The sequence below is a fragment of the Convolutriloba macropyga genome, chromosome 13, assembly GCF_964194025.1.
Source record: "Convolutriloba macropyga chromosome 13, txConMacr16.3, whole genome shotgun sequence".
NCBI lineage: Eukaryota > Metazoa > Xenacoelomorpha > Acoela > Convolutidae > Convolutriloba > Convolutriloba macropyga.
The window spans coordinates 23,567,137-23,594,335 of record NC_134480.1 but is presented as its reverse complement, the minus strand read 5'-3'; the positions used below and the strand labels follow the sequence as shown (position 1 = coordinate 23,594,335).

Sequence of the window (27,199 nt, the reverse complement as noted above, 5' to 3'; positions counted from 1 at the left end):
TCTCAATTGAAAACAGACGTGCCTGCAATTGGGTTAAAAGAAGTCCAATTTTTTTTAAAATGACAGCTCCATTCGAAACATTTGCCATCTTCCACTCTTCCAGTTGTCAATCGAGTTAGGTCTCATCAGGTTCGGAAGCCACGATTGAGCGGAGTTTTCTTTTAAATTTCATTTTGCTGCCCTTCCCGTTATAGCCCCTCCTACCTCCTCTCCCCTTATAGGCATCTACCTGTCTGCACAAGCTCGAATAAGAGAGCGGATAAGCGAAGCATGTTCTACAGCTAGTCGCTCCCAATATGCGAGCAAAAGGTTTTTTCTGGACAATTATCAAAGGCATCGTGATTTGTTTGCCAACTTTGAAGCCGAGCAGGCCAGCAGTTTCGGATATCACCGTCATTTAATCTCTGCAACTCAGTTTGATTTCGAATGTAATGAAGATGTCTGGCATTGCCCTGAGAGCTTTCGAGGAAAGGACGATCAATACGCCCAATAAATAGAGTCAAGTTCGAATCAAATTCTCTCCTTGGGTTTTGACGTTTTTAAAGACTCTCAGAAACAGTTCCTGAAACGCTCAAACGAAATACCACGCTTTCAGTCGACTATCTCAGGTAGACTCCTTTTTTTCAATACGCCGCTCTGCTATCGTGTTAATTTCAAGAGATGCTTGAATAGAGGTAATTGATTGAAAGCGATCATCTTTTCGACCTCACATTTGTCCGCATAACTTTACCAAAAAATTGACCTGAGAGAGTTTAAGAATTTGTTTATCCTTGAAACCTTACAAGTTAACGCGTGATATTTCAGTTGTTATAGCAACCCAGAAAAACCCGCTCAACTTAAATTTATTACTCCAGTTACGAGTTTTTGTTCTTAGCTGACCAAAGTGAGTGAAAGAAGATAAATTGAATGCAAGGCTCACCGTATGCGTTGATTTAAAAAAATGGGCTGCTGATATGTGATTTATGAATTTGTTTTTGTGATTTTATGTGATTATATGGGATTTTATCAATGAATTTTGTTATTTCTCTTTGGAATATTTAACGATTCATCAGAGGCGTATACCGGGAAAATTTGTAGGTGCATTAAAGCGCATCGTTCTACTTAGCTATACGAACAAAAATTCTTCGCACCACTTCTGTCTCATCTCTCTAGCATAAAACAAGACTTTGCCACTGGATCTTGTAATGCAGTCGTGTAATTTGAGCTCCCAGAAATCAAGTGGATTCAGAATTTTGTCTCCAAAGTATTTTGTTCAAGAGTAGATCTGAGAAGACAAGCTTCTACTCAATTAGTAAAAGACCTTGAATAATTAGACTTAAGACATAGTCTGAATCGGAGAGATTCTATTTTACACAGATCCACTTAACACATCTTCTTTGAATTTTTTCGAAACGCTGTAGGCTAACTTTACGGGGGAACCAAATATTCGATCCATAGAAGAGAAATGAAAATACTGAGCTTCTGGAGGCCTTTCTTCACAAAAATGTCAAGAAGGTGAAAGTCCCAAAAAAGTTTTTGGTAGAAACTTACGCCAAGATCACTTATCAGTTTGACCCCTTCAATCTGATATTTTCTTGCTTGAAAAGACAATTCTTGATCAGCGCGAATTGGAGAGAAAACATCATTAAATTGAACTTCGTGAAATTAAAATTCAAGAATTTTTTCACTCTACGTGATAGCACTATCAATATCAGTTTGTAAAATTAGTTCAACCAATCTTGTGTCCTCCTGAAACAAAAAAAAACTTCCATTCAATTCAAAAGACTTCTGGTAAAGTATTTGTTAAAGCCGATAACAGAAAGACTGCAAAAATTGATTTTTGAGGCCCTCCACTGGTTACGTTCACAAAATTTGGCGTAAATTTTGAATTAACTACCCGTTGTTGTCTGCCTACAAGATAAAATTTGAAGAGCAAGAACTTTTCGTCAAAACCAAACTGCCATAGTTTGTGGATAATAATTCTTAAGTTTATTGTGTCGAACGCTTTGGCTATATCAAGGAAAACACTTTTTTGTTTGTTTTTGACCTCAAGCTCAGAATACAATTCTCGCAATGAACAGGAAGTTGAGTTAAGGTTGATCGAACAACGAGAAAACCATGCTGTTTGTTGAAGAGTTGGCTTTGAATCAATTGTTTAAAAGGTTTGTACACCAGTTTTTCAAAGACTAATGACGAGGACGTAAGAATCGCAATGGGTCGGTGGTTTTTGATTTCAAATTGGCTACCACCCTTCAAATGAGGTCTCGCATGAACTTTTCCATATGTCTGGGAAGTGGCATATGGAAATCGAACAACTGAATATAAAAAAATTATGGTTTATCAAGAATGGTGCAGCTTTTTTGAGGACACCTAGTGAAATCTCGTTGAAGGAATTTGAACCCGAGTTGATTTTAGAGATTTCCTCCAAGACTTTTTTTAGAAAAAGAGATATTATTCATACAAATTAAATTATTCGAAGTCTTTGCTATTCCCAGTACTAATTCTTTACAACCGAAAACGGACGCGAAATGATTTGTTGAAAGCTTCACATCTATTTTGAAGACCAGTGACTTGTTTTCCATAATACATCATCTTTGCTGGGATCCAGCCTACCTTTGAGATACTTCTAAGTGCTTTGTAAGCTTCTTTTGCACACCAGTTTTTTTATCCCTAGACGAAATTTGTCTATCTATCTCAAGAATACCATTTATTTGATTTGCTAAAATGCTAACTGAAGATGCATTTCTTCAGCGCTGGGCGGACAAAAGTTTGTTTTTTTATTGGATGGACTGAGAAGACATGTAAAGTGGTGCAAACGTTCTACGACGAGTTTTCAAATTATTGCAGCCTTAATTGGGGTTTAAAAAACTATTGTAGTAGGTTTCCGTTACTTGCATTTACATTCAACGAATAGGAAAAAATTTCCTACAACTCATTAAGATTAGCACTTTTTAGACTTAACCTTCTAAGAGCAGATAAGGCTTCGTTCAACTTCAACGTAACCATAATTTCCGCATGGAGGAGTTAATCATCAGAGAATTTTCTTCTTCCGAAAATTCCAAGCATATACTCAAGAAAATTTAAAGAAAGATATCGGGCGATGAGCTTGTTTTCAGGAGTGACAGTAAATTCAACTGAGAAAACTTGTGGAGTAATAGCTTCTCACTGACGTTACTACTGGTCAGATGACGCCAACTTTTGTTGCAGAAATTAATGTCACCATTTACAATCAGACAGTTCTCTTTTCCTGTTTTTGTCACGTTGGTCAATTCTCAAAAACAGAGAGCCAATTGTATCACAAAGTTTTTCTACATTCAGTTCTGCAGCTACTATTCATTGGAGGATTATATAATGTAATCAATGTTACCAAGATATCTCTGAAAACATGAACGTATGAAAAAAAATTCTCGGTAATATCGATTGTTTTTACTTCCTCAAGTACAAGGTTAGATTTATGAGCAATCAAAACACCACAATGAGTGCCAATTTGTCTATCAGTCCTTCCCTGCAATTGGTAGCTGCTGTTTAGAAAACTCTCGCAGTCGCTGACATTCGAAACAAACCAGGTTTCAGTTGAACTAATGATGTCTGGGTCACCTTTCCTTAGCACAATATCTAATTTCATTCGTCTCTGTATCGTCGGAAGTGATCTACAATTAAGTGCTGCAATTCGTATCACATCACTCAAGGTTCTGCTCAAGATTGTCTAACTTGATGACTCCGCAGTGTTGCGCAGACAGGATCTATCCCCGGCGCCAAATCAGTGTCTTATTGTTTATAATAAAGCTTTCGTTCTCTAATTTTTATTTCTAATCGAATAATTTTAAGGTTATCCGAAATTTTGTATCGACAATCAAGCACATGTTTTTTCTTTTAAGCATTCTTTTTTGCATGAAAATTTTTTGAAAAACATATTTTTCCCTTTCAACTTGTTCGACATAAAAAAAAAACGCGATCGTTCCAGCAGTTTGCTATCTTTATAATCTTTATATAAGAAAAACTTTACCAGCCGGTCTCGATTTTTGTATTTTTATCAAAGTAGACCGCACTTACTCAAAGTTAATTCTTTTAATTGGTCGGTAAGTCACAGCCCTTTCCTTTGAAAGTTGAGTTTCGGTAAAGGTCGTAGATCGTAAAATTACGGAACAAATACTGTTACAATTTCTTTGGAGCGTTTCCCGAATTTAATTAATGTTATAATGGTGGCAATAATTTTGTGGTGTAATATGATTAGAAAGATACAAGTATGTCCAATAATCATCCCATAATCGTCCACCATAAAAATACATTTGGTTTGAATAACAGTATTTGTTCAATTTCTTTGCAAAAGAACTTTACTCAAAATTTGAATACACAAAAAATAATAATTGATTTCTTTGGGTTGCACTAATCTACAACAGTTAACTGAAACATAAATCCTTGATATTAATCAACGTTAACAACCACATCGTAAATAGAATTTCACTTAAGGAATGCAATGTAAAAGTTTCTTCATCTAAAACAATGAACCACAACAGAAGTACAAAGAAATGAAACAAATGGGAATTCTGAATTTGCTTACATTGACCCCACTATTAATCCATCATTTTGCTACCATGACAGTTATCTCAGAGTTGGAATCAATGATTTTAGATCCTAGCGATCCAACGCAACGCAAGTCATTGAACAATACATATCTCATGAGATCTTTCAGATCTACTCTGCTTCAACCCACCCCCCCCCCCCCCCCCCGTGTTTCTATGCCCCCAATTACAATTTATATATCGTTACTTAGCATGTTAATATGTAAAAAAAATAGCGTGTGCGCTGGGGGGGGGGGGGGGGGGCGTTATATGCCCAGTAAGCTGGGGGCCGAAACAGAATAGATCCAACCTTTCTTATACAACTTTCTTGCATAGACCTTCTTAAGTATGTAAAAAGGGCAGTGCCATAACCAAAAAAGTAACAGGTTTCAGAATATGTGGCTAGAAATTTTTGTTTAAGAAATTTTAAGTTTTGTATTGTTCAACAGCTAGCTTAGGATTCATCGTGAACTGTTTCCCCCCCCCCCCCCTCCCCCAACACCACATGCTACTAGAAAGAGACATTTCTTTCACAAAATGGGGGTGCGGGGATCGAGTTCCTACATCTTTATATTCTACTTTTATTGTTCGTGTTCATGAGCATCAGAAGACTGTTTGTTGTTTTTCCTCTTTCCCGTGTCTCCGGAACCTTGCTGCTCTTGGACCTGAATCAGCTTCGTTTTGGGGCTTGAAACCTGTTTCTGGGGTGGTTGTTTACTGTGGGTGTTGTTTGTATTGTTGTTTGTGGCAGAAGATGACGTGGAGGGTTGTTGGGAGGTTGTGGGCGAAGGTGTGGAAGTTTCTAGAAAATAAAATATTCTCCCTAGTGAGGTCCCAGACGGAATGAGCTCTGATGGGACTCTTCGGGTTGCACACTGGGGTTATAAGCCGATCCACCGACCCAAATTGTGCAACCAAAAACTCAAAACTTTTTTTTCTCACAGGCAGTACCAAAGTTGTTGACGAAATAGTTATCCTATCCATTCAAACTTAACTGGAAACCGATAGCAGCTTTTTGATGCTGTTTCAAAGATTCGAACGAATGGACTGTGTTCGAAAATGGAAGATTTTGGTATTGAAATACATATGAATATTCCACACATTTACAGTTCACATATTTACCTTTCTGATGGTATAAATATTGGCAATGAACAATGCAACCTCCTTATATGCATAGCAATCCACTTTCAAAACAAAAACAGAATAGATTGTCCCACGATGAAAATTTTGTTCACGGTATAACTTATGATCCCATTGAAGGTCCATATACTTTACTTGAGCGTGAGTGATAACGTTTTCGAATAGTTGTATCATTTCTGTGACCGCATGCAGAGGGAGGTCGTAGAGGAAAACTCCGATTTCATACAAGGGTCTCGTATGATTTCTCTGGTTTCATTTTAGCATCGTGACATGAAATAACGTTTGGACTATATGAATTCAAATACGCTTCTAGTATAATGTTCTTAAAATAAAATCAACCCGGAATTCAACACCATGAATGGTTTTACTGACAAAGATTCAAATTTCCACTATGACATAAAATTATATAGTCTTGAATGTTTTACATCCATTCATAAATTTTTGCTTTACAGGAGACTTTGTTGGTAATGTTTTTCACTTACTTTGTGCACCTTCATGGGGCGTAGGTACCCCCTCTGTGGTTCCAGTTTCTGGTCTGTGTTCCTGCTCTGTTCCCTGTTCATTCCTACCATCTTTTCCATTGCCATTACATTCACCGTTCTCTTTCTCTTTCAATCTCTTTTTGATCTTGCGGCGATCTCTGAACAGCCAGTTCAAAAAAACATCAACAGAACAGAAATGCTACATACTATCGTTCTGACATAATATGGTCCTCTCTAGTTAAATTTTAATCCTCAAAGATAGTAAGAAAAAAACTACTCTTCTTTGTCCGGTTATGGGAAATATTTGGCTGATAATATTTGCAAGCGTTTAAAATTAAAGCAAAATATTAATTCACCTCCAGAAAATGATTTAAGATAAAATATTGAACTGCTAGGGGTATGCATTAGAAAATCAAATTATTTTCGGCCAATGTTAACGGAACCTTTTCGGAGCTCAATCCGAGCAATATATGAATAAAAAGAAAAAAGTAAATTAACAAACAAATGCAAAAATTCTGACCACGAATAAAATCATATGAACACAAAATATCTCCATGATAGGTCTCTATACATCATGTTGAGACAAGTCATAAAAACATTTCACAGCAATACGCGAAAACATTTTTCTTCTTTTTGCTTTAAGTAAATCCCGAAAAAACACCCGGACTTGAGTCTCAGAGCATTTCAGCGCTGAACCAGCACATTTCAAGAGTAAAAAGTTAATTCAGTTCTGAAACATTTCATCTCCAAAATTTTTTAAGTTCTTTTATGTTCAATTTTTCTCCATAATGATTATATTGAGGTCATTGCTCGCTCATGCTAAATTTATCCTGTATAATCTGATAATGACTCATGCACCGAAGATAAGTCTGAGCAGCATAAAGTCAGAATTTTATTGAGTACAACTTTTAATTACTGCTTACAACTGGTATATACGCCGATAATTATTGCTTACAACTGGTACACGCTCTTTCTTCTTAAGCTAGGTTGTAGGTAACTTACAAAAAGCCCACTTAGCTAAAAAAAATTAAAAATCAAAGACACTTCTTGGTTAAAATTATAGATTATTATTATATTAAATCGTGATATTAGACTATATAAATTAGTTTGATTGTCCCTGAGAATTTACTCTTAAAGAAAGTCATACTGAGAAGTGAAAAAAAACCTCGAAAACCCAAAATGGGACAAAGAAGGTTTGTCCGCGATATGTTTTTTTGTGTTTTGAGGCACTTTACCACTAACAAAGGGATCGGAAACTATAATTTTTGTTAACAGCCCAACTATTTGCATTAGTAACGCGTCTTGTATGGATCAGTTTAATTTTTTTAAAAAAAACCCAACAAATAATCGTCAAAAGCTTCAAAACTTGCCAATATTTATCAATTTTCACCTCGGTATCGGCAAAAACCAATAGTGAGAAACACAGATGATTAGGAAGAATCAGAGAAATGTTTATTTATTAGAAAAAGCAACAGAAAACAGAGATTAGCCGCAGAGTTTCCATTTTCAAATTCTCACATCATGAGGATCCGCATAAAATTAGTCGTACCTCAAACAACTACAATCTTATAGATGATGAAAAAAAATCAAATGTTAAACGCCAATTTAACTGAGTAACTAACTCATTGAAATGTTGATAATTCTGAAAACTCGAAAATTATTACAATTTTTGTGACCTCGGAAACACAGACGACCAATTTCGATGCAGTGTGCATAATATTTTCTGTAGACTAGATATTATTGGAAACGGTAAATTGCCCTCTAAGCTTAATTATCTGCACAATCAATTAAAATGTCTCTTTTGAATTGTTTTGTTGGAAAAAGTTACGAAAACTTCAATGTTTTAAATTTTTCCTTTTTATATTGCTTTGACGAGCTCTGAGGGCCTTGAGAAGTGCTTTGGAGTAATATTCAGTGAAGATATCACGCGTTATGTGAAAGACTGAAAAAAAAATATTTTTCCTTTTATTTTCTACACCAATACGGTAAACCCCCATTTCTCTTTCTCGAAGAGTTTATTTTTGAAAATTTTTGAGGAAAAACATGTATATATAAACCGTTGGTTGTGTGAGCATCATTGAACAAAATAGATACATAAAACTGACATAGCAAAAGTTCAGGGGGGCATTGACAGCTTCTGGACTTTTATTTATTTTCATCTACGTTCTGCTTTGTTTTCCGCTTGGTTTTCCAGTTTTTAAACTCTCGTTTGGCAAGTATTCTGACAAACGAAAATCCGAAATTTTTTCTGTTTGCGATTTATAACTAGATTTTGCTTCGAGTTGAAAACATTTAGTACACAATACTAGTAAATAGATTTAAACAAACCGAAAACTGATATTTAACCATATTTCTCGAAAATATAAATTATTTTCAACATACATTTGAAAGTTTTTTTAATTTTCATTCTCTATTTATTTCCAAACAGAATGAGAATCCTTGATTTTTTTATACGGTTCTTGAAAAAGACGGACAATGAGACAAACAAATTCTTACTTTTGGTAGAAACGAAACTTTCGTTCTTGATGCTAAAATAAAATTGGCTATCACAATCTACAAGTACCCGATAAATAAAACTGACGAAATGAAAAAAAAAAGATTTTTCGTCTCTGACAGCCAACCAAACAACGTACCATCAATATCCATTGAATATAAGTTTTAAAAAATGATCAAAAAGCAAACTGAAAAAATATTTTCTAGAAGCGGATTAGGAAGATAGAAATCGAACCTTTGATGAAGATTGCCAAATTAATTGCCAAACTAACCAAATTAATTATTGAAATTACAAAATTTCTGAACTTCAATACAAACTAAAACCAAAAAACAACCATGTAAGAAATTAACATCTTCCCGGAGCAAAACAAAGACAAAGCTTTTGTGAGAAATGTGAGATGCAAAAAAAACTAATTTTGTTCTTGTGACAAATACATTTTATTTTGCTATATTCAAAACAGTAAAACACCACAAAAAATAGGACCTGTAAAGTAAAAAGTACATTGATCTCTGATGGTCAATGGATAAAACTAAGAGCCAACAGGAATACCAAAACACCCAAAACGGGCAAAATTCTAAAACAAAGTGGTGCTATTGAATTCAAAACAACATCACCAGCGCCGAAAATCAAACACTACAGAACTCAAACGATATCACTTGAGAGCCCTACCTAATACTTGATCATTGAGAAGTTTTTAAAGCGTACAAATTAACAATCTTTATTTTATAGGCTTTAAATATAATGGCATTTAACAGGTTAAACAATTAATTTCTACTGCTCCCTAAACGGAGAACACTTTCATTCTCTTCCTTAAAAATCACACAATTTTATTATTTAATCGTTAAAATTTGACTTTAATAAATATAAACAGCTCATGCAAACTGCTCAACAACAATACTGCACCTGAACCTAAACCTGGTTAAATGTCAAGTACGTATTCGTTAAATTACAAAAAAATTCACAATGAAATTTGAAATTCAAAATCTTAGAGGTCAGAAGTCATGAAAGTAAGTCTTGACAAGAAACATGAAATGAACGGTAGTTAAAAAAACAAACATAACAGAAGACCTAAACTACAGTTCAGAGAACCTTGTTTGGCCGAATAAAAGGCCCGAAATTGGAACAACGAGGAATGGACAGAGAAAATCGATGAGAACACAAATTAATCAACAACACTCGAAAATTAACAACAAAATTGGAGAGTGTTATTTCAACAGAAAGCCATCACAACACTTGTCATCAACACTTTTTCTTTCTCTACATTTCCAGTTTTGTTTGATCAAAACCAGCACTCAAAATTGACTTTTAATCAAAATGTAAACATAAAAGTCGAAATTTGACCATGCCTCCTACGCGCCAACACCCTGCTACGCACCTTCAACTCCACTGGAGAAAAACCAGAGCAACAGGACTTTGAGAGCCACACCCGAACCAAAAATAAATAGGGAAAAACGGCGCAACAGAATATATTGCGATTTCATGTTTCCTTTCAACAAAAGTAGTTGCTCCAAAGATCATTATTATTCATAAAATGTTTTTTATTCAGCTTCTGCTATCTTGTTTTTTTTCACAAGCGAGAAGGAGAGACAAAAATGAGACTAAAAATTAAATCTTTTGAGGAAGCCTCGATTTGTCTCCAGAGAGCAATTTTTTTACTAATAGTGGTTGCGGTGGGAGTTCATGGGGTGCCTAAATTCTTTTCACATTGGAAATTTGCGTTCCGTGGGCTTTCGTGAGACTCAAAAATACAGATCCTTACATTTTCTATGAAAATATTAGAACATTAATTGCTGATATCTCTAATATGATATGGCGTTACCAACCCAGTGAAAATCAATAAGCACGAACAGAACAAACAAATCCGAAAACACCAAGGCCATCAAAAATTTAATCGTTCGGATTAATAACCATTTTTATCTTGTTTCTGAATTCATTACAGTAACTCTTCAAAAATAATATCCTCCCGCTATCATGTTGCTGCTAATAAACAGAAATACGCCACAACAGGGGCTTCAATAAGTCAACAACAACGACTAACATCGGAGAATGTCCCCCGAACGAACACGACTAGTGCGAGCTCTAATCTATTGCCGCCTGTTTGTCGGGGGGTGGGCAAAAATTTTTAGTGCTGTGCTTCAAGTAACACCATTAGGTCATTACAGGTTACAAACCACTATTAAGATTTAAAGTGAAAAACGACAATTTCGTCGCACTTTTCATTTGACTACTATCAACAATTGAATTCAGTTGCCCAAATAATCGTCAATGATAAATTTATATCACGTAGAACTGCAAGGGCTGAATTTCACTCGAAAAGTCAAAGCGGTCGAATTTTGCACACAAAAGACGTGTTTACAATAATTGCTTTGAACTTCGTGCGATATCTTAACCACTAAGCTACAATGGCTTTGTTTCTCTTCCGCTCACAATCGCTTTTATATTAGCAAACTTCATTTCAGGAGAGAAACTTAGAAAGATGAAATCAGCCAAGAAAAGGTCTCAAGAGGTCAAGAATGTTCTAGAAAAGCGCAAAGATGGTCAAGCAAAAATTTGCACGACACGTTTAAATTGATTGCTTCAAACTTTCTTCGAGAGCAATTAATAGATCAAATATCTTCTTAGGTTGATTATTTAACAGCTGGGTACTTACACAACGGCTTTGGCTATGGATATTGCACACAGGAAAAGGAAAATGCCAAAACACACTCCTAGGAGAATATAAACGCCTTCTGAACTCAGGGGCATCGCCTCTGGATTAGTTTCTTCAGTTCTTGTTTCCAAATAACTGGATGCACAGGAACAACTTCACACTCTAAAGTGGTCGCTTCAAAAAGATGTTAAAGAGATCGCTTCCCATTGAGGTAAAGATTGTTCACATTGTGAAGCAAGATTGAATTTGATTGCTGTTCAACTCTTATCGTGGTAATCTCCTGATCGCTTTTGAATTATTCCCAGAAGCCTTTCCAAAGTAAACACGCTCTAACAATTAAATGCGGTTCCTAATGTAAACAAACACAAATACGGTAAGATACGATTGTTATTTGGTGTGCTTTTAATGCTTCCAATCCTCGAATTCAGAGGAAATAAAGATGACGATTAATAATTAACAAGACAGGCAGACAGTATTTAGCCATCGAGCAAATCTTTCTCTCAACTTGAACATACATTACTTGTATGTATTTTAATGAGGATTAAACAATACTCGTTCCAATTTTGAAACTGTTTTTTTTTGCGTCACGCGCTATATGGACGGACTTTACAAAAAGTGCATTATTTCAAAGGTGCTTTGTTCCCGCACTAGGTTTAAGCAGATATATATCTACTCAAATTATACAAGCTCTAGACTTACAAATCCTATATCTACAAAGCATTGAAATTGAAGTATACAAGGGCCATTTGATTAGTTGCGGCGACTCAAAATCCTTCAAAACGCGTGGATAGAAACATTTAATTTCACTAATTTTTGTAATAAAATAGATTTCACAGTAAATGGTAGAACAAATACACTTTATCCCAATCAGAACTACAATAGCTTTATTTTGTAACAAAAAGAGTTTAAATACAGTTTAATTAAATTTCATCAACAATTTCATCATAATTATATTTAGTCGATGATTCGAGACGTTTTAGATCTGCTTTGTTGTCCCCGTTAAATATAATTATTTTGATAAAACTGCTAGGTTTTGCGTTAGTGTATAATTCGGCACCATAAGCCACAACGCCAATTAAATAACCAAGCTACAGAAAAACCTTACACAGTCAGGGGCCAAAATTCTTACAATCAAAATTGCAAAGATAGCCAGGTAGCCATGAGATCTGTCGACTTCATGAAATGAAAAGGAATTACTGGGGAGGTAGAAAGAGCCGTTAGTAAGATGAAAATTTCATTCTTTTGAAGCAACGCAAAAAACGGACTCGAGTTCCAATCCTCAAAAATCACGTTATTAGGCCATCATGATCGCAATGATCTCTGAACAAAGACAAGCGTCTAAAAAGCTGTCAAACCAATTCGGACTGAAAAACTCTGACAAAGAGAATGTCACTAAATTCCCATTATTGACCCCCCACCTATTCAGTGAGGCTAGAAATTGTATAGCTTAGATACTAATTACCGTTATCATATATTAGCGGGGGCTATATTTCGCGTTCAGACTCAAATGTGTAAAAACCTAAATCATATCATTGGAGATTAAACAGATCCAGTATTATACATTTTTTATGGTTTTTTAAACTCGATCCTCTCCACTTTAACTTCATTGTCAATCAGTCTGTATATATACGTCACAACAGTAGACTGTTGAATATCCATTAGCACAAAAGATGGAACTGGTTGGCTTTCCGTCGGACTGTATGCCCCAGTAGCCGATCCAGGGTTCACGTAAAACACTCCGTTCTTGTCGAATATCTCTAATTTGTGTGTATGGCCTGTTATGAGGATGTCCACCCCCAGCTGTCTTTGGAGCATTTCCAGCGCACTGGCTGATCCCCAGGGTATGAGTTGGTGGCCGTGGCAAACGCCAATGGAGAATTGTCCGACCTTAAAATAGGCACACAACAAACTAATTTATTTGGATATGGGCTTTAAATGTCTTCGATTTCAGAAAATATTAGGCTAGGATGTTCTCTCACTTGCAAGGAGAAGTTAAAACCACCCAGTTCGTTTCAGGGGTTTCAAATATGTCCGCATATGGCGCTTTTGCAGCTAGCTTTTATGAATTGTACATCCACGATATCTTAGATTACCGTTGCATTACGTTATGTTCAATTAGAAAATCCCTAATAAAAAATACTGAAATCCTCTGCAAAAAGTATGGAAACAGTTATAAAATAGAATTAGAACTCGAGATCACGCCCCTAGATAGTCGAAGTCATGTATGCCCTTTCTTTTATTTAAAAAACCGCTGTCAAAAGGTATTGGGTCAGTGCTCAATTGAAATGAGAAAAACAACCAACATCTGGCTAATCGCTCCAAACGCCTGGCGAGCGGTTGACGTCGTCCTGAGGCTAAGGGAGGCTGGCTTAAGCTCAATTCAGAGAAGTGCAGGAGGACTAAAAGGGGGCGCAATATGGGGTTTTAGCTCACACTGCTATATTCTCTTCTCAGCAGCTTCGATGATAACATACACTTTTATAAGTGCAAAACATTCGACCAAGGAGCGGTTCCAGACCCCAACCTCAGGAGTAATAGACTGAAGCACTAACAACTCGGGTACCAGGGTCACTCTTGTGCTAGCTAATCTTCCAATCGTTTTGTTTTAGCAATGAAAAAGCAATTTAGGTCAAACAAAAAAAGTCAAGCATGCAAAAGTCACTCGAAAAGGGAAATCAAAAAAGTTTTAGAACAAACAGGTCAAGCAAAAATATGTATAAAATTCATGGAATAGAGTCGGAGTGTTATTTTTAATCTGAAGAGCACTCAAATTTTAGATGAAGACCATTAGAGCATTAACGTCTGGAGATCAGTTTAGGTGCACCTGTTGTCCTTCGTGGAAATCTTAGTAACAATGTGAAAAAATCTCAGTAACAATGTGAAAAAATTCTCGAGCGAGTTAAGTCGAAAACTTACCAAACAAATGAAAATATATAGCAGGACAAATCCTGAATTACAATTCAAAGAATTCAACAACCTTAATACAACACACTCAATTTCCCTAGAACATCTTCAAACCGTAAACAAACCAAATACCAAGACGTTCACAAAAATAAATAAACCGACTAACGTCAAATGAATTCCTCTCGAACAACAGCCGGTGCCGTGTAATTTATAGAGGGCGTAGGCTCGTATTCCATTTTAAATAACATGAATTTGAACCTACGCCATCTATAAATTACACGGCACCGCCCGTTGTTCGAGAGGAATTCATTTGACGTTAGTCGGTTTGTTAATTTTCGTGAACGTCTTGGTATTTGATTTGTTTACGGTCTGAAGATGTTCTAGGGAAGCTTATAGTGTGTTGTACTAAGGTTGTAGATACGTAGATAGGTAGGTTGTATAGAGGGCGTAGTTACGAAAATAAACAAACCGACTAACGTCAAATGATCTCCTCTCAAACAACAACCGGTGCCGTTTAATTTATAGATGGCGTAGGTTCGATTTTTGCAAAAAAACGTTGTCAAAGTTAATAGGTCCAACGAATCAACCTCGAAAAAGCCATACCTATTATTTATTTAGACAGCAAACCACCATATTTGTAGAAAACCATTTTTACAGATGTCTATGAAAGTAATTAAAAAATGTGACTAAAACCTGAAATCTTCAACGTCTACATCACTATACATCAATGGAAAGCATATATCAACTTCAGTAAAAAACACTGCAGGCACCACGTAACAGATGTAACAAAACCAGGCGACAATCAAAAGTTCATTAAATATTGTCAAAGCATATAAAATCATTGGCAATTACCTGACGTCCTTAAATGGCTTCAATTATATCTCAATACAGGACAAATGAGACCTTTCACTGATTGAATGGGCTCGAATATAAATCATTAGAAAGCTAATCAGACTCTTCATTAGGGGATTAAGCGAAAAATAATTTGTTAAAGTTGAGAAAACTGTTAGACATTAATACAAGCGATTAAATGTGTTCAAATGTAACTCATTAGAGAGCCAAGGCACCACTTATCGGTGAAACTAAGAAGAGAAACAGTCAAAACGGACAACAAACATAGCCACAACTTGCAGGGAAAAGCTGCCGTTGACCCACTTAACTCACATCCAGATTTAAACAGAAAAGGAAGATCGAAATTGACATAATTCTTGTAAGTGTCAAAAAGTGTTCTAATTTGTTGCCCAGTCTGTTAGATTAGAAAATTAAACTATATTCAGCTGAAGTCTATTTAGCTGACTGTCTATGCCAACTGGCAACCGATCTAATGAACTTTAATAACCTAATGCACTATGACTTAATGACCAGACTATCGATTTATCCCTTATCCATTGATTTTGACCTTAATCGCATTTACTACATTGCGTAATTCAGTGAAAGAGTGAAAGAATTACTTCAGTTGAAACTGTGAAAGAATAAGTCAGGAGTCGAACGTGAAAATCGAGATCTATATAAAACGAAAAACGTGATCAAAAGCTAAAACAAAATTACAAAATGGGAGCGCCTCAATTATAGTGGTTGTGAGGCTCACGATGGCTATTAGAAATTAGTTTTTCAAAAACAGCAATGCAAAAGCCGTTGCAACCGACAGATTTGAAATAAATCAACAAATTAACTCAAATATGCCTCACTCATCAGAGAGCTATTGAGACCTTTCATTAGTGAGACTAAGTGCCAGAACAACAAAAAGAACTACAAACCGGTAAAATCTAACAAAAAATGTAACAAATAAAAACAAGTAGCGTCTAAATTTTGAAAACCATCAGTTTGAGCGGATTAAATAACTACTACTACTATGCATTATTAGAACTCAAGTGTGACTTTTCAAAACTATACCTGCATATATTGAAGATAAAAATAGAATAAACATAACCGACTAACGTCGTGCGAATTGAGCTCAAACGACCGGCGAGCGGTTGACGTCGTCAGTAGCTAGGCACGGTTTAGTGAGCCTAGCTTTTCCTTATTTGAGGGGCACAAGGTGAGCACCGTGGGGTGGGGGTGCAACGCTATGGGGCCGGGCAAGTGGGTGGGGGATCTTTGGCTGCACGGGACCCTTTCAGCCTGAACGATGTGCATGTGTGAGGATTGGGGAGCTGATATGGGGGGGGGGGGGGGTGAGGTGCGGCTGGGGAATCACTTTCTAATAACTGCCCCTCACGCCATAAGTCTCCAAATCAGTTTCTGTGAAACGCATACTTGGAGACTTGTGAGCTGAAAGGCTCTAAGAGAACTTAATGCCGACTGGGCAATATATATTCATCCAGTTTGAGGACGAAAAGTCTAATGGATCAGACAAAAAATCGGTCAACCAAAAAACCGCATAAAGAGACCAAAAGCATTAATATAATTGCTACAAACCTTGTTTGCGAGCAAGTAACAATGATTTCCTACAAAGTGCCAGTTAGCTCATTTATAGAACATTTCTACTATAATTCAGCGTTAATGAGGGTAATAGATGATGACATCACGCCACATAGCAGCAGCTGAACTGCAGCATCAGCAAAAGAGTTAAGGAGTGAGAGAGACAGAGCTAGTCTGAGAGAGTTAAAGTTTTGTTGGCCAGTAATGATCGTCAAACTCAGAAAAGGACAAAAAATATTCAAAAGTTTTAAAAACTGCAAACTTTAAAAAAATCTTACTAAAATTTGATACTAATATCTTCAGAACCGTTTCACTGTCTCAAGAGACTATCCAGTTTCCCTATTTCAAGCCTTAAATAGTTTCACTGGCTCATAAAGACCCATAAACTTGGAACATGATAATAATCCTGCAACAAGATAAAAAAAAATTAAAATTTATCAAAAAATTGCAATAACTCGAGTCATTAAAATATTGATAACCATTCCATTAACCCTAAACTATGTAACCAGCAGCTTAGCATCAAAATATGGAGGACGTCCCTGGCCCCTGGTGCCGAAAAACCAAAAAAAATAAAAACTTGCAAAAATTGCAAATACTTTTATAAAAAATTGCTTAAATTCGCGATATTAGAAACTTGAAAAGCATTCCATTACAAATAGAAATTGTGTAGTAACCCATTATCAAATCATAGAGGAGGCTCTTCTGCTCTTGAGGCTGTGTTAACCTAAAAGTGATTTAAAAAAATTTCAGAACACTTGAAATAAAATTAAGTTTTATCATAAAAACGCTAAAATTTGAGATAATGAACGGTTGAAAAAAATTCTATTACCCATAAAAATTTTTCAGTGGCTCATTATCAAAATCTTAAGGAGGTTTTCTGTCGCCTGGGGGGACTGAACTTACAATGACAATGTTTAAATTGAAAAAAGTTTTGTAAAAAAAATGCTAAAATGCGTGATGTTAAAACGTTGAAAACCATTTCATTACCACTAGAAACTATGCAGTAACCTATTATCAAACCCTAGAGCAGGTTCCTTGACACCTAGGGCTGAAAAACTCAAAAACTGACAAACATTTTCAAAAAACTGAAAATTAGTATACATTTGCTTGTTTTTGTTTGGAGTACCAAAATATATAGCTCTTAAAATGGTCTTAAAAAGTACTTATGTTTTGCAAAAGACCTTTATCAAATTTGAACAGCCTCAGATTTAGACTGGTCCAACAAAAAACTTGAAAAATGACAACGAGTTGCAATCACAAAAATTTGCAACATTTTTGGCTCAAAAACTCCAGAAATGACCTTTTAACCTTAAACTACGACCTTCCCTGTAGCTTCACCACACTAAGCACTTGAAGGACTACTAAAAGGGACTAGGGGCCTCTAAAGAAACTTAATGCCCGCTAGGCGCCACCTATTTATTCCGTTTTTGAGGACGAAAAGTCAAATGGGTCAGACGAAAAATTGGTCACGCGAAAAATCGCATAAAAAACCAACAGGACTAATATAATTGCTACATGTTTCGTTTGTGTTATGTGGCCACTCATTATTAAAAATAAGTAACAAAAAAAGAAAATGCAAAATTATGTAATACTTAGTTTTTTTGAAAATAATTATTTCCAAAGACATAGAAGCCATTAATTACAAAATGAAAAGTTTGAAGAGGTTCGTCCATTCTTCCAAAGGAAGCCGTTAAGACCTGAAATTATCCAGAATATGTCTTACGTCTACAGTAAGAACGTCAAATATGACAAAAATCAAAAATTCATTTCCATTTTTTTTTGAAAAAACCGTGTGGAAGCTATTAAATTCATAACAAATTCTTAAAACATTACTTTGTTACACCAATCTCTTTTGACACCTTCCCTTGAAATGTATTATGTGACCTCTGATTAATGAAACTAGGTAAAAATTAGACTAAAAAGAACAAAAGCAAGATTATATAAAACTTGTTTTTATCGAAAAAAATTTATTTCCAAAGACATGAAAGCCATTAATTACAAAATGAAAAAATTGAATAGGTTCAATTATTCTTCCAAAGGAAGCTTTCGAAACCTGCAATTATCCAGAACAAGTCTTACTTCTACAGAAAGAACGTCAAATATGACAAAAATCAAAAATTAATTGACTTTTTTTTGTGCAAAACCCGTGTCGAAGCCAGAAGTCATAACGAATTCTTTAAAAACATTAGATTTTGTGACACCAATCCCGTTTGACACCTTCCCTTGACAAAAACAATGTCATCTTTAGCCTTTAATTAACGAGATCAGGTAACAAAGAGACAATAAAAGGAACAAAATTGCGAAGTTGAAATGTTTTTTTTTTTTTCATTTTGGAAAACAATTGTTTTCAAAGTCATTAAAGCCATTATCAGAACACCGGCTCATCTACTCTTCCAGCAAAAACCAATCAAACCTGGTCATTGTACAGGAAATTAAATACGACTAAAAAGACAAAGTAAAAACGACAGTTAAAGACAAAATTAAAAAATTCAATTAAATTCTTCGAGAAAGTACTGTCAAAGTGGTAAAGAACCACAATCTATATCGTTCAGGATTTAAATATTATCAATTGTGCGTTATTCCCATTGCGAAAAATGTGATATGAACAGACAATAACGGGATAATTTGACAAAACATGAAAAATGGGCATACCTAAAAATTGAAAAAAAAAAATGTGAAATCTAGTAGTATCAAAGCCAGAACACTATAACTTAAGGCGTAAAACCGAAATAAAGATTTAATTTGAATTTAGCAGAAAGAAGGAGCACTCTTTGATTGACACTAAGCTACAAGTTGACCAAATTCAGACAAAAATGGAGGCAAAGTTCAATAAGCCAATTTTAATTTAAAAATCAAGTATTTTCAAAGTCAAAACGACACTAAGCTTTCAAGCATTCAACTAAAGAAATTAATTTTGAGCTAATTAGGAAGCCAATAGGAGCTATCATTAGTGAGCTTTGATTTGAAATGTTCTGTTATTTAATTAATATAAAAAAAATCGAACTTTTTTTTTTATAAAAAACCGACTGACGACAACTCGAATTATTTTTGGATTGTAACGGTCTAAGGTTGGTACATAAGGAGTCCTGCTAATGCTGATACTGCATTAGGAATATTTAATTTCTGGAATGCCATTGATATAGATATTTTGTTATGTTAAAAAATCGAAAATAAATGCTGCGTTCTTGATAATCAACGAATAAAGTTAGCAAAAAAACGGCAAAGTTTTATTTACAGAGCACTCTCAACGGAAGTTGAAGTGGAATTAGCCCCCTTTTCAGTCTACAAAGATTGTGTTAGTGGTGTTTGGGCGTGCACTTCCTGCAAATTTAATCAGTGGTCTAAAACTTATTTCGAGCTGCTTTTGATGAAAAAGTCTGAAGTTGTGACCAAAAAAAAATTCAATGAAAATAGCCGACAAAATATTTGGTCTTTAAACGTAAAATCAACATTTTCGTGAAAAATTTTATTAAATTTTATCAAAATTGGCGAAATTTTAGTCAAAAATTCCAAAAAAGTGAATGAAATCAACTGAATTCACTTCATTTTCTCGAAAGTTTAAACCTCGATAGCTCCCTGTCAAAATCGAAAATCAAAAAATCTTTTTGATTCCATATTCTACGCTGGACAAGCTTTCTAATGATACCAGTCTCAACTCTCTACGATGAATATATCGATCGGCCAAAATTGACTGAACACGAAAAACCCATTTGAGTATATAGTTCCTCCCCCTCAAGAGGGGTCGGAACAATAACTACGATGAGATCAACAAAAGTCCCTGTAAAGTTCCGCGGCTATTAAACATAGCCAGGAGATTGCCGGAAAATAGCCGCGATAGACGCTTGTGGCCTTCCATGAATTGAAACAACTAAAGAAATAAGATATACAGATCGACCCCCAGACCTTTAATAGACCACTGACTTTTTGGGTAAGATTCGGACTGTCAATTTTATGACACATGCGGTCTAAAAGGAAAAAGCACTGAGAGAGCTTTTTCAAAATTGATATTCGAAACCAAAAACTCAAAGATTAATACTCAAGAATTAGGGCATATAAGTTTGACACTACTTAGATGCACACTATTGATCTTTAACTAGTAAATAAGTGATCTTTAACTGTTCATAAAATTTGAAGCTCCGTAAGTGATTTCAGAAGTCATTTTTTGATTGAGGTAAGTCACGCAATTGAGCTAAAAGCAGAAATGACGTCACGCACACAAATTTTAATTGCAAAGCAATAGAAGTCACTGAAGTCAATTCCAAGAAGTCAGGTCGTAAGAATCATCGATGGAGACGACGAATTAAAAAAACATAGCAGGACAAATCCTGACGTACAATTCAAAGAATTTTCATTGACTAAACAATAAAATAGACCTGGAATGAACTATGAATGGATTGGGAAGACCATTTAGAAAAAAATTCAATCCAAAAAATTGAAAAAAAATAGTAAAAACCAAAGTGAAATTGCCGCATGTGAGCAAAAAACCACTAGCGAGAAAGCGAATTTTTGTTCAAACGCTGTTTTCTCACTCTATTTTAAAATTAGAGCGAAAAAAATTCACGCTGCAAAACCACTCGCTATTTCGCTCCACTTCCTGTTTCGGCGTGACCAAAATCACCACACCAAAAATCATGAAAATGTGTGAACAGATCTTAAATAAAAAACATAGCAGGACAAGTCCTGACGTACAATTCAAAGAATTTTCTTTGACTAAACAGAAAAAATAGACCTAGAATGGATTATGAGTGAATTGAGAAAACCATTTAAAAAATATCAGATCAGAAAAAATAAGAAAAAAAACAAAAAGATCGATGTCAAAACGCCGCATGTGAACAAAAAATCCTCTAGCGAGAAATGAAAGTTTAATTCAAACAAGAAACCAGACCTATAATGAGCTGTGAAAAAATTGGGAAAACCATTCAGAAAAAAATCCGATCCAAAAACTCGAAAAAACAGTAAAAATTAGAGTGAAATTGCCGCATGTGAACAAAAAACCACTACCGAGAAACCGAATTTTTGTTCAAACACCGTTTTCTCACTCTACTTTAAAATTAGAGCGAAAAAATTTCACGCCGCAAAACCACTCGCTTTTTCGCTCCATTTCCTGTTTCGGCGTGACCAAAATCACTACTCCAATTTGACTTCAAAAATCATGAAAATGTGTGAACAGATCTTAAAAAAAGACAGCGCCCCAATACAATTCAAATTCTTTGAATTGTAAAAAAACCACGATGTCCCCAATAATAGCCGCTATCGCTTCGCGGCTATTAAAAACAATTATTAAACACAAAAACCCAAATCTAACAATCACAATTAAGAACACAAACCGATATGATTTTCTGGTCAGGATAGTTGACCGAGTCCAGATCGAAGTCTCCCCTTACAACATGCAAGTCACTGGCTAGACTCTTGAGATACTCGTGTGCATCTCTACACACCAGGTTACCAGTGCACACAATGTGGTTGATCCTTCCAGGCACGAGCAGTTTCCGGAACTGGGCAGGGAGGCTGGCTGCTCTGTGGGGAATGTGCAGGTCTCCTATTACGAGTACTAACATTCTTTCTGTTCTGAAATAAAAATTGGCTCTTCCCAGTTCATTCCACAAGATCTTCACAATGTTATGTCTTTCTATCTTTACAACTAAAATGTTCAAATGATAAGTGATTTGACTTGATTAGATTGACATGTATGTATTAAGCCTTTAGACATAGTCGTGCTTTTTATATCTTTAAATCTTAAGAACATAACCGACTAACGTCGCGCCAATTGCTCTCAAACGACCGGTTGACTTCGTCAGTAGCTAGCCACGAGGGGGGGGGGTCTTCAACCTCTAAGAACCACCCTTCACATACCATAACTAAAGTCTCCAAAACAATTTTTGTGAATTGTATACTTGGAGACTAATGGGCTGAAAGGCTCTAAGAGAACTTAATGCCCGCTGGGCGCTACATGTTTATCCCGTTTTTGAGGACGAAAAGTCAAATGGTTCAGACGAAAAATCGGTCAATCGAAAAATCGCATAAAAAAGACTGACATGACTAATATAATTGCTACAAACTTTGTTTGAGAGTAATTTAAAATTGAAAACCCTTTTCTTTTTTCCTGTGTGAAAATTCGCTTCAGCAGTCAACACTTTCATGTTTTCGCGCCCATAGTATTTTTTGTAACTTACCCATAATCGGTCTATCTAAATTCAAATTTTGACTTCAAATACTTTTGTCTACTCTACTTAGAATATCCAATTAACATCAGACCATAAAATAATCTCTTTGGGAGGTAAACTGTTACTGCGATTTTTGTATGATGAGCAACCCGGGAGGTCCAATTTCTGACAACGACAACGAGGTCGAGTTTTTACAAGGCCTTGCCCATATTTCAGAACTTAAAGCAGTGTAATCAGTCGTTCTTAGGTCAAGTTGCATGCTAAAAGTTATTAGTTTCCCAAGGATTGTTACAATTTCAGTTAACGTGACAAAAAAATTCTAAATGAAATGCTCATACTTGGTGACACGCATTACAATACCTTTCACTTATTTGACGATAAACATCGAATTATCTCTTAAGTACCACCTCATTACAGCCTCACTAGTCAAGGGCAAAGCAACAAATGAAGGAGTTTCGAACAAATAGCTCCAAATCCGCTTAGGAAAATTGGCACCTTTCGACTTCCGATCACAACGTATTCGTTATCCCACATTGAGATAGACGAAACATTGAGATAGAAGTTCAAAAAGAAATATTAAAAAGAGGTCCTAAGATACAATGATTTCAGGACTTTAAATTATCTTGTACAAATTATATTTCAGCTTCAACAGCAAATTATACATTTTTTTTTCAATTCAAAGCAAGCTTTCTCTACACAACAGTTTGTATCATAATGTCAAATTACAAACATTTCAATTGGAGACCGGGCAGAAAAATCAAAAGGACAGTAGATCGAAAATGACAAATTTTTCAGGAATTGGGACAGTAGATTGACAGAGAACAGAAAACGTATAGTATATTGCTGTTGACAACTTTTATGACGTCACTTGCTAACTTTTAAACGTGCGATTACCTAATTTGGCCATGCCTCGCGTGTCATGGCCATGCTTCAGGACTTATAGTCATGGCCATGGCCATATGACTATTACAATCGAATAAAATATCACGACCGACTAAGGTAAGCACAATGGCGTTCTTTGAAATAATTACCTACTTCCACGCGTTATTAAAGATTGCTTTCGATTAACTGTCTTTCGATCTACTGTGCTAGCCTCATTTCATTTCAATCAAGTTGTTCAAGTTGTGAAGGATAATCGTTCAGCTTCACCTTCACAGATATTTTTCGAAGAAAGAGTACGTTCGCTTCTCGGCATCCTCACAAGCCTCGACTACTTTTGGGTCACTCAGATCTCCCCTTGGCATGTATCCGTGTTGAACATCTGGGTAATCCTTAGATTCGACTGGCACTTTGTTGTCCTCCAGAGTTTTCACTACTTCACCGCCTGGTTTCACATCAGCCGGATCATTGCCGGCGGGTAGCAGGCACTGGGGCGTGGTTACCTTGAAAAAAAACATGACCGACTACCATTGAACGAATTCCTTTTTAACTACTGGCGCCTCATTAGATTCTAATCTAACAGAGCTCACATGAAGTTCTAGTCCGCTATGAGCTTTAGATGCAGGGGACCAAATGCCATTATTTATTTATGTTGCGCATAAATATCAACTGATTCTATCGGAGGGAGTCTTGAGAGAGGGCATACGTTTACTAAGGGTCTTCAGATGATATTCGGGGTTGCTATAGACCACAACTGATATCAAAAGAAAAATATACCCGGCCTGATTGACGGAAAAAAGCAGCCATTGCTTCCTATAACCCCGGCTGGGATTGAAAGAACAGGAAAAAAATGATTTCTCTGCAAACATATTTTTCCGTACGAACTATTTTGACGCCATTTCTTTATTAGATATACTCCTTTTTCTTAATGAGAGGACAGAGGGTCTAGTATCACTAAAAACAACCAGGAGCGCTAAGATTTAAAACAAATTCCAGTAGCGGGAACGAAAAATTGGGCCTTGTGTTTATCCTTTTTTAATAGTTTTCTGCAAACTAAAGAAAACAAAAAGATTATATGTAAAATGTTGAACCAGCTGTGAGCTAAGGTGAATAAAAACAAATTCTGGTTCGAAGAAAAAACGTAGCAGGACAATTCCTGTTCTAGAAATCAAGAAGTTTCAATGATTAAAGAAAAAACTAGACCTAAAGGATGACTGAACATAACCAACTAACGTCGGAAGAATTGCCCTCGAACGACTAGTGGGAGCCAGAATAATGGGAAATAAGTACAATCTGAATTTAGATGGACTGCATTAAAAAAACGCCTGCATAAATTTGAAACAAAGTCCTAGAAAACAGGCCAAGTGTCATTAAAACGATTGCGGCACCTAGAGAGTATGCAACAAGGCCCGGATTTTTTCTCGAATTCTTCTACAAATAAGCCACTTGCTATTACGTCTGCGTGATTTTAATAAACCTTTAGCAGCAATTAAGATCGGCAACAGAAAAAAATTTCTAAGGTAAAAATAGGATTTCTCTTTTGACCCCTCAAAACAATAAAAAGGATGAATATATTGATTAATTGAAAGAAAACTGTAGCTATTGAGAAAATACAACTCAAAAGGTCAACACTTTCAATTACTTGAGGGTTCCAAATAGTGATGTAAAGTATTCTGAAAAACAATGTCTTCCCAAAGAACTTAATAATTGGTGTTTGGACAGGTTTTTCACAACAGCGATTCACTTGGAAAACAGCTGCCAGAAGAGCTGAAATGAAATAATAGAACCCTGCCAAAATGACAATTGATTTTAAATTTTAAAAAATCCTCGAATGTATTATTATCTTCAGAAATATATTTAATTTATGTACATTTTTTTTGGAAAACAATTAAATATTTAACCATATGTATCTGTTTACAATTTCTGAATTTACGGTTGTATAAAATATGTTTGGAAAAAAAAGTTCGATTCTTCATAAAGTATACAAAACGTATTTACGAAATAAAAGCTATTCAAACGACGTTGAAAGCTCCGATTGAAAGTCTGAAAAAACTCATTTATGTCCTAATTCCAGGTTGCTTATTGAGAAATTTTTTTTTAAAAAAAATACTACCTACCTTTGACGTGAGTTCAACAGGAGAGCTTCCGAAGACAGCTGCTAATCCAAGTGCAGGATGATATGATACAGCTGCGGAGATTGGAAGTTTGCTAGCACAACATGCAAAGATAGCCCATGCACCCCAACAGCACCCTGTTGCTCCAAAGGTTTTGGCACCGCCTGATTTGAAGTGGTCAATCACAGCTTGTGTGTCCTTCACAATCTGAAACATCAGAAACAATGACGTTTTTCTAGCAACCTTTAATACCTACAGTATAACGAATTTCATAATCCAGCACTGAAAAAGCAATGCCAGCATCGATTATCCAAAAAAATTCCTCGATGGCTGTGCAAAATTCACTGGATTCTTTGACCGCAGTCTCGACAAATTCAGCGCGTTTCCAATAACAACCATCTGAATTTCGACTAATGGTCTGAACTCTGGCCTTTGATTCTAGCCTTATTCAAAGGGGGAGGGCCGGACTCTGTCAGGACTACGGGAGAGAAAATCCACGAAAAGTTTTCATTAACCATCAGCAAAGATTAAGAAATGTGCGAGTAACTTAAATCTAACTTAGCCATTAAGCTAATGCACAAAATTCAGAAATCAGATCAAATCACTCTGCAAAAATCAGGCAGAAGTCAAAACATACCCGGCAGATTGCCGGAAAATAGCCGCCGTTGATTCCAATAAGCATAATTGGGATTGAACGAATAGAATATACTGAAAAAAAAAAGATTTTTGTACAAAAATATATTTTAAGTCCGATTTATTTTGATGGCATTTCGTAGTTGAACATACTTCTGTTTCTTAGAGAGAGGCTACAGGGGCTACTATCAACACCAATAAGCATTAGAGGTGGTAACTAAGACTTATAGGAACGACGTTCAAATAGCGGGCATCTAAAATTGGGCTTCATGGGTTTATCCCGTTTCTATTTCTGACTTCAATTTTTTATACCGACTCTGTTCATTTTGAATTGCTTTGCTTAGCTACTGATGTTCAAATTCACTTTTAGCAGAATGAGAGAAGAGAGAAACTAGCCTAGAGAAGTCAAAAGGATTTCACGCAAAATGTCGAAAAAGCGGCAAAATGGTAAAGCGAAAAAAAGTTTGACGAAGTAAAAAAACATAGCAGGACAAGTCCTGACGTACAATTCAAAGAATTTTCATTGACTAAACAGAAAAACTAGACCTAGAATGGACTATGAGTGAATTGAAAAAACCAATTTTAAAGAATCAAATAAAAAAAATAAGAGAAAAAACAGAAAATGTCAAAACGCCGCATGTGAACAAAAAAACCACTAGCGAGAAATGAAAATTTAATTCAAACAAACAACCAGACCTACAATGAGCTGTGATTGGATTGGGAAAACCATTTAGAAACAAATCCGATCCAAAAACTCGAAAAAACAGTAAAAATCAG

At 35.6% G+C, this 27,199-nt stretch overlaps 4 protein-coding genes across 5 annotated transcripts in view; 1 reads left to right on the top strand and 3 right to left on the bottom strand.

Annotated features, from left to right (window-relative positions):
• Nucleotides 1-27,199, top strand: part of LOC142352140 (large ribosomal subunit protein uL22m-like) — a 350,565-nt gene that overhangs the window by 223,312 nt on the left and 100,054 nt on the right. The window lies entirely within an intron of this gene.
• Nucleotides 5,046-12,032, bottom strand: LOC142352143 (uncharacterized). The gene is made up of 3 exons (XM_075404530.1): nucleotides 11,308-12,032; nucleotides 6,164-6,321; nucleotides 5,046-5,343 (listed from the first exon to the last, which is right to left on the bottom strand). The coding sequence occupies exons 1-3, from the start codon at nucleotides 11,400-11,402 to the stop codon at nucleotides 5,123-5,125; spliced, it is 474 nt and encodes a 157-aa protein (XP_075260645.1). The 5' UTR covers nucleotides 11,403-12,032; the 3' UTR covers nucleotides 5,046-5,122.
• LOC142352142 (vacuolar protein sorting-associated protein 29-like) lies at nucleotides 12,092-22,200 on the bottom strand. The gene is made up of 2 exons (XM_075404529.1): nucleotides 21,960-22,200; nucleotides 12,092-13,194 (listed from the first exon to the last, which is right to left on the bottom strand). Exons 1-2 carry the CDS (start codon nucleotides 22,188-22,190, stop codon nucleotides 12,874-12,876), a joined length of 552 nt encoding a protein of 183 aa, XP_075260644.1. The 5' UTR covers nucleotides 22,191-22,200; the 3' UTR covers nucleotides 12,092-12,873.
• LOC142352139 (putative carboxymethylenebutenolidase) overlaps nucleotides 23,832-27,199 on the bottom strand; it is a 273,385-nt gene continuing 270,017 nt past the window's right edge. For both annotated transcript variants that reach the window (XM_075404527.1, XM_075404526.1), the window contains 2 exons: nucleotides 25,793-25,996; nucleotides 23,832-24,178 (listed from right to left, as the gene is read on the bottom strand). In XM_075404527.1, the coding sequence (XP_075260642.1) occupies nucleotides 23,948-24,178; nucleotides 25,793-25,996 (435 nt within the window). In that variant the 3' untranslated portion in view covers nucleotides 23,832-23,947. The remainder of the gene's footprint in view (nucleotides 24,179-25,792; nucleotides 25,997-27,199) is intronic.